Source organism: Geospiza fortis, unplaced genomic scaffold (assembly GCF_000277835.1).
Source record: "Geospiza fortis unplaced genomic scaffold, GeoFor_1.0 scaffold217, whole genome shotgun sequence".
Lineage (NCBI taxonomy): Eukaryota > Metazoa > Chordata > Aves > Passeriformes > Thraupidae > Geospiza > Geospiza fortis.
In genome coordinates, this window is record NW_005054392.1 from 114,793 (window position 1) to 121,797 (window position 7,005).

At 40.8% G+C, this 7,005-nt stretch overlaps 1 protein-coding gene across 3 annotated transcripts; it reads left to right on the forward strand.

Annotated features, from left to right (window-relative positions):
• The first annotated feature begins 1,738 nt into the window (after positions 1–1,738).
• On the forward strand, positions 1,739–6,963 carry ZBTB2 (zinc finger and BTB domain containing 2). 3 transcript variants are annotated; one of them, XM_031060855.1, is made up of 3 exons: positions 1,739–1,926; positions 3,934–4,940; positions 5,097–6,963. In XM_031060855.1, the coding sequence occupies exons 1-3, from the start codon at positions 1,754–1,756 to the stop codon at positions 5,294–5,296; spliced, it is 1,380 nt and encodes a 459-aa protein (XP_030916715.1). In that variant the 5' UTR covers positions 1,739–1,753; the 3' UTR covers positions 5,297–6,963. The 3 variants fall into 3 exon arrangements, with proteins under 3 accessions (XP_030916715.1, XP_030916716.1, XP_005425695.2); XM_031060856.1 differs by having other exon boundaries at positions 3,934–4,937; positions 5,103–6,963; XM_005425638.2 differs by having other exon boundaries at positions 1,745–1,926; positions 3,934–6,963.
• Positions 6,964–7,005: the final 42 nt, after the last annotated feature.

Consider the following 7,005-nt stretch of genomic DNA (forward strand, 5'->3'; position numbering starts at 1 on the left):
AGCATATTGTATGTACAAACTCAGTTATCCAAACATTCGTTGAGGGAGGAGAATATGTACCTAAAGAGAACTCAAACCTAACTTCTTTTTCGCTTATTAACTGTAAGAAAATAATCAGCTATATCTTACACTGTATTTCTTTCTTTGTATTTACACCCCTGTCTCCAGTGAGTTCTGATCTCATGTGAATGCAGGGGAGTGCATTTGGTCAGCCTGGTTATTCCTTTAAATATGAGGGAGTTCTTCCCTGTCCAGCAAGTAGAAATTCTTGCTTCTCCAGTGACTAAACACACCGGCATATGTGGAATGCATTTCTGTTCTCTTTCCCAAAAAGCCATGCTCTTACTGTATAAAAGAAACTAGCTGCTTGAACCTGACTTAAATTCCGATAGCTTGCTGTTCAGTTTAGAGGGGAAAACACCCAAGACTTTTTATAAACTTTTTGATCCACTTCTACTTTCACCTTCTCGTTCTGTTCTGTTTCTGTTCTGGGCATTACATGGCCAGGAATTTTATTGGCTTCCCTTGCTGTTTTATATGTTTATGTACAGATTTACATTGCTTCATACTTTCACTTTCACCCAAAGCTCTATTTGCTTTTATTAAGTTTGTTTCCACTCACCGATCTTACTAGCCCCATATTCATCCATCCATCCATGAGTAACTGTCCTTATGTGTTTTCCTGTGTGTTTTTTTCCCCCCAAAGTTACCAATTTATGCTTCCAAGACTGCCCTTGAATCCTTGAGAAAAAGTTTAAAGCTCTTAGGTAGTTCTTTGTGGGCAGCCTCCAGCATCTGGTACCAGGAGGTGCCCAGGAGGGTGAGGGGCAGTGGAAGCCCTGGCCTAGGGGGGCTCGGGTCAGTGCCGCATTTCACCCTTGGTTATCCTACCTGGTGGGTGGCCAGTGGCCAGCCATGGACAGACCTGCACCTCCCACCCTTTGAGTTTCTTGATTTTCTAGGTAGGCACGAGGCATGCAGACTTCTTTAAAATGCTGTTGTAGCTGGTCTCAATAAACAGATCAACAGTTATTAGGTGAAAAGGTTGGCCCCTCCTGTATTGATAGCCCAGAGGGCTTGCCAATACCTAGAATGAATTCACTGTTTGAGCCTGGGAAGATTCAGGTATGTATCTGGTATTTCCCAGGAGAGGGCATAACCATCACAAATGTTCAGTTATTTAATGCTGGCGTTGGATTCAGCTGGATGGACTCATAACTTTTAGGTAAAAGATACACAGAGACACTGACATTCCAGGTTAAAAGTATCTAACTTGTATTTTATTGGGTTGTGTCACTCCCACTTGTGTGGGTGAGTGACTGACATCAGAAAGGAAAATCAGTTTTCCTATTTGAGCAGACAAGTGGCAACCAAAGCACTTTCTTTTTCCCACTCTGTATAGGTGTTTTTACTGCTTGTTAATATATCTTCCTCTTCCTTAGCTATATTTATATTTCTGTATCCAAGTACCCACACCATGCCTTTCCACAACACTTTGGACCTGGTTCTCCTTTGCTCTCTAAGCCTTGGCAAATCACTCACACCTTTGGGAATCACATTTCCCGTCATGAAAGAGAAATCCTTGCCTATGTGTAAGGTATCTTTTATACAGTAACTTGGGATTAAGATGTGTTACTAAAGTATGGCATCTGGATATTGGAGAAAATACCTGTTAAGAGACAGCTACTGTTGCATCTGTGCATCTACTGTAAAGTTTTACATGCAAGTCATTTGCTTTTCAGAGTGTAAAAAAATGGATTTGGCCAACCATGGACTTATTCTGCTGCAGCAGCTAAATGCTCAGAGAGAGTTCGGTTTCCTGTGTGACTGCACAGTTGCCATTGGGGATGTCTACTTCAAGGCACACAAATCTGTCCTCGCTTCTTTCTCCAACTACTTCAAGATGTTGTTTGTTCATCAAACCAGGTAACTCTAAAAAGGTTCACCATTTAAATGTTGTTCAGTTAACTAAGCTAAGGAAGTCTAGCAACAAAATGTTCTTTTTGCTTCTTGTTATGACATAAAGAGTGTCTTAAGTGCGAACAGTCTTAACTGCGAACAGTCTTAACTGCAAACTAGAACCTCACTTTCAAACATATTAAAGTTGAACTGTGATTCATTAACACTAATTTTATAACTTACCACAAGTTCTTTATCCTTAAAAAAGCATAGAAAATTGATTTTCTACAATTGAATACTTGAAGGATCCTGTCTTCTCTCCTGCACTTTCCTTCCCCCACTCACTGTCTTCTACTCTGTCTTGATGCTGTTCTTGACATTTGTGCAATGTTACATACAATCCAGTAAGTACTTGCTGGAAGGTTTTGAGAAATAAACTTACAAAAGAGGTATATGTGTTTCATTTCTTTGCAGTTTATTGTCAATTAAATAATAGAATACTATTTAATGGTGGAAAATAAGGGGGTTTGTGGTACTTTTCTTTCAGTGTTTTGGTTGGTTCTTTTATTTAATTATTTCTGTACTACAGGCTTACATTGAGATGATTGAAAAGATCACAAGAGTGAGACCACTTTAAAGATTTTTTGGTCTTTTTCCAAAATACTTGAACTAACTCAAAAAGTTTGTTAAGTGATTCGCACGTAATTCTTTGGCTAAGAGTTCTTAGCAAGAAGTGAACTGCTAGGACAGAAGTGCATTTGCCCTTCTGAAACAGGACTGCAGGCAGATGTTATCAGTCTTGATGCTCCATCAAGAGCACACAGTCATCTTTGAAGACAGCATTGCAAGTTTACTTTTGAGTCATATATCTGAATTCAGAAGCGGTCACAGGGAGAGCTCAAGAAGGGTGCACCTCAAGAAATGGAAGAATTGGCTATAATTTCCTCCTCAGCTTGGTAGCCTACTGTAGTTAGAGCATTCACACCACAGCACGCATTCATGTCCATTTCTGAATTTTTGTGGTTTATCTATGTTTGTTTTTAATAGAGGAGCAACAAATACTTATGAAAAATAATTAGAATCCCAGTTCCTCTCCTGTTAGCTAACTGACCTCACAAAGATATTGCCTGTTTTCTTAATTCTTCTGTGAACCTTGCCTTACTTTCTGCACAGAGATACAGCCTTGCCTAGAGCAATGGTAGCGGTCTCAGTCCAGAGCATCGTAAAGGTTGATGCATAGAGCACACTCTGAGCTGGAGGGTGGTGTTGGTTTCAGTCTTGTTGGGCTGAAGAGGGGATTGCAGCCAAAACATCTCTCTTTGAGTGCTCTAATCAAGGGGCTGCTAGGCTGACCAGGCAGTCCACTGGTGCTGCTGTTTCTCCCTCCCCATTCAAGGAAAAATTTGATGTTCTGATGTGTAAGAAGCCTGGATTCCAGGGGTTATGCCTGTTGCATCAGATCCCTGTGTGAATTCACACTCTGTACTGCATGGTTTCTGGATCATAATGCACTTGGGACAACGCAATACCACACATTTTGCAGAACTGTAGCTGTAAACCCTAGTAGGACATAGAAGCCCAGCAGGCAAGTGCCAGATGAATTAGGTGTTTTCAGGGCTAAATACTGAGAAAAGTTTATTGGACTGTGAATTTAGAGTCCTGCGCTAGCAGGTTGTAATTTAGCTACAAATGTGTTTGAATCCAGCCAAGAAAAGGGGGAAAATGTCTTTGCAGTTTACAAAATATGTTAATATGTGACAACACATTTACAACATAACAGCAATTTAAAATGGTATAGGTTGTAATGGGACAGCTTTTCTTTCAAGACAGTTACTTCACTGAGGAAAGAAGTAATCTTTCAAGTAGCTCCTAAGATTAGCTCTTTCACAGTAAAGCATTTCCCTTAATATTTATTGCAGATTCTGTCTTTAGAATTTAAGTAGAAACCTCCTATTTTTATCAAGGCTTGAATAACGTAGAACTGGGAAAAATATTTTCCTTATGTCTTATTTATAATTTTGTTTCACCTTTCAGTGAATGTGTCCGTTTGAAAGCGACCGACATACAGCCAGATATCTTCAGTTATCTCTTGCATTTGATGTACACTGGGAAGATGGCACCACAACTCATTGACCCAGTTCGACTAGAACAGGGAATAAAGTTTCTGCATGCATATCCACTAATTCAAGAGGCCAGCCTTGCAAGTCAGGGAACTTTTTCTCACCCGGATCAAGTCTTTCCATTAGCATCTTCATTATATGGCATTCAGATTGCAGATCACCAGATAAGGCATCCCACTAAGGTCACGTCAGCAACTGACAAACTTGGGCGAGAACCACGGCCTCAGACGTCCCGGATGAGCCAAGAGCAGGCTTCTGACGGCTCGCAGCTCTCGCAGTTGGGTGCAAATCTGCCACAAGTGACCCGGACAAATATGTCTGCTTCTGACCCATTGCCATCTTCTCTATCTCCAGAATTGGTATCTGCTGCTGGTAATAATTCACCGTCGGGAGAAGAGGCCAATATGGAAGCATCTTCTTCAGATGAGCAGCCTGCCTCTCTCACAATAGCACATGTCAAGCCAAGCATTATGAAAAGGAACGGGAGCTTCCCAAAATACTATGCCTGTCACCTCTGTGGTCGCCGGTTCAACCTGCGCAGCAGCTTGCGGGAGCACCTGCAGATCCACACGGGAGTTCCCTTCACATCTAGCCAGCAGGGAGAAAGTAATATTTCTTTGTCTCTCTGTAACAACACAGCTGATAAAGATGCCATGGAAGTGCCTGAAGCGGGGATGATTAGTGACAGCGAGCTGCAGCAGATCTCAGACTCCCCAATAATTGATGGGCAGCAGCAGTCAGAGACACCTCCCCCCTCCGATATCGCAGATATCGACAACCTGGAGCAGGCAGATCAGGAGAGGGAGGTAAAGAGACGGAAATACGAATGTTCCATCTGTGGTCGCAAATTTATCCAGAAAAGCCACTGGAGGGAGCACATGTACATACACACGGGCAAGCCCTTCAAGTGCAGCACTTGTGACAAAAGCTTTTGTAGGGCTAACCAGGCTGCCAGACATGTGTGCCTAAACCAGAGCATGGACACGTACACGATGGTGGATAAACAGACTCTGGAGCTCTGTACTTTTGAGGAAGGCAGTCAAATGGACAACATGCTAGTACAGACCAACAAGCCCTACAAATGTAACTTGTGTGACAAAACTTTTTCAACTCCCAATGAAGTAGTCAAACATTCGTGCCAAAATCAAAACTCTGTCTTTACTCTAGAAGAAGATCGCTCCATTCTGTTAGGTGGTGGGGACACAGAAGCCACAGAGACTGATAACGCAGTGTTAGCCTCCATCAAAAAGGAGCAGGAAGCAGTGTTGTTAGACTGAATGTGAAACCTATATCAATTTTTTAAAGTTTCTTTACTCATTTTTTATTAAATCAATTTTTCCTCCCCCTACCTCTTACCTCACTTACCCCTACCATCTTTTCCAGCAACCTCCTTCCCACCCTTTGTCTTCAGCAACCAGAACTGTACTGGCACATTAAGGAAATTGGACTTTGCCTCTCCCACCAAAACAAACAAAAAGCTCTTGCATCAAACCACAACAAAATTGATTTTAATACAAAGGAACATGTGGAAAAACAATCCAGCTAACTATGTTGATAGTATTAGTTATTCCAAATTTAATAGATTTTAAACAAAATTTAGATTGCTTAAAAGTGTATTTAGATACAATGATGAGTGTAATGAGAAACAGAGTATCAGTTTGGTAAGCAAAGGATATATGTATTTTAGTTTCCCTGGTAGAAGGCATTTTGAGATCTGGCAGATTAAACACCGTGCTCTTTATAAGTCCACATGCAAGTTGATTAAGGTTATAACCTAAGCCCTCAGAACTTTTCCTCAAGGAATGCAGGAATCTCTGTTCATTGAGTTAAAAAGAGCTGAGGGCGTTGGTTTTCTTTCAGCCGTATGTTTTCCTTCAAGTATGCCTTTGGGTATCTGTTTCAGAGTCAAGCCAAGTCATTACTTAGTCAAATTCTGACTTAAGTAGCTGTAATAGTAATGTGATGGCAATCTTTATATATATATATATAAATACTGTATATGTATAAAGATTTATATATATATAAAGTGTCTGTGTATATATTTGGTACAGGTAAATAAATGCACACATCCTTTTTAAGTAACTGGCTGTCTGCTCTCAGATTCAGCCTGGAATGTCTTCTAGTTGTTTGACAAAGCTAGTAATTGCACAGGTTGCTTTTAGCCAAATTTGAAACGTCCTGAGCTGTGTGCATTTTTATTGACCTGTTGAAGAGAAGCCAATAGGTAAGTGTTGTCACCCAGGCTACCAAGGAAACTAGAGAAGTGGCATACTGGTGAGCACTGCACCATCATTAGTGCAGCACATGCGTGTGTTGTTAGCTATACAGAGCTTTGAGTCATTCTGGATGAAAGGAGAGAGAAAAAGCTTTATTCCCTTACTCAGGCAAGGAATGTCCATGATTTCATTTGGTCTAATGGCATGAGTTAAGAGGAAGGAAAAGCGGTGTTCTAGCAACAGGTGATCATGGTTGTTTTAAAATGAATCTGTAGTGCTGGCTGGGAAATTCTGCTCTATGAGAGTCCTGTTATTTTGAAAGCCAAGACAAAGCCTGCAAAAACTGAAAGGGTGAATTCTGTAGTTTTAGTTACTGCTGATGATAGTACTGCATCTTTGTGTTAAAAATCAGGTTGTTGATTTTTATTATTTTATATAGATGCCCAGATTTTTTGCTGGTAGCCTAAAAACCTAAACTGACAGCAGCAGTGAAGCCCACTGAGCAATTACTGGGCCAACAGAAGGTCTAAGTGGACAGAAAAAGTGCCCCATCATAAATGGAGACAGTGTGTGTTTGGGGGGAGGGGTGGGAGAGGGCAAGTCACAAACCACAGCTCTTCTCTGTGTATACGTTTAAACTGAATATCATCTTTTTGTGTATAGTTAAGTTCTCAGATTTGTAAGTTTTTATACATCATTTCATTGAATAAAAACTGAATTAAATGGGATATGATTTATTGAGTTGAAGGTGAAAGGTTGTTGGTGTTCGG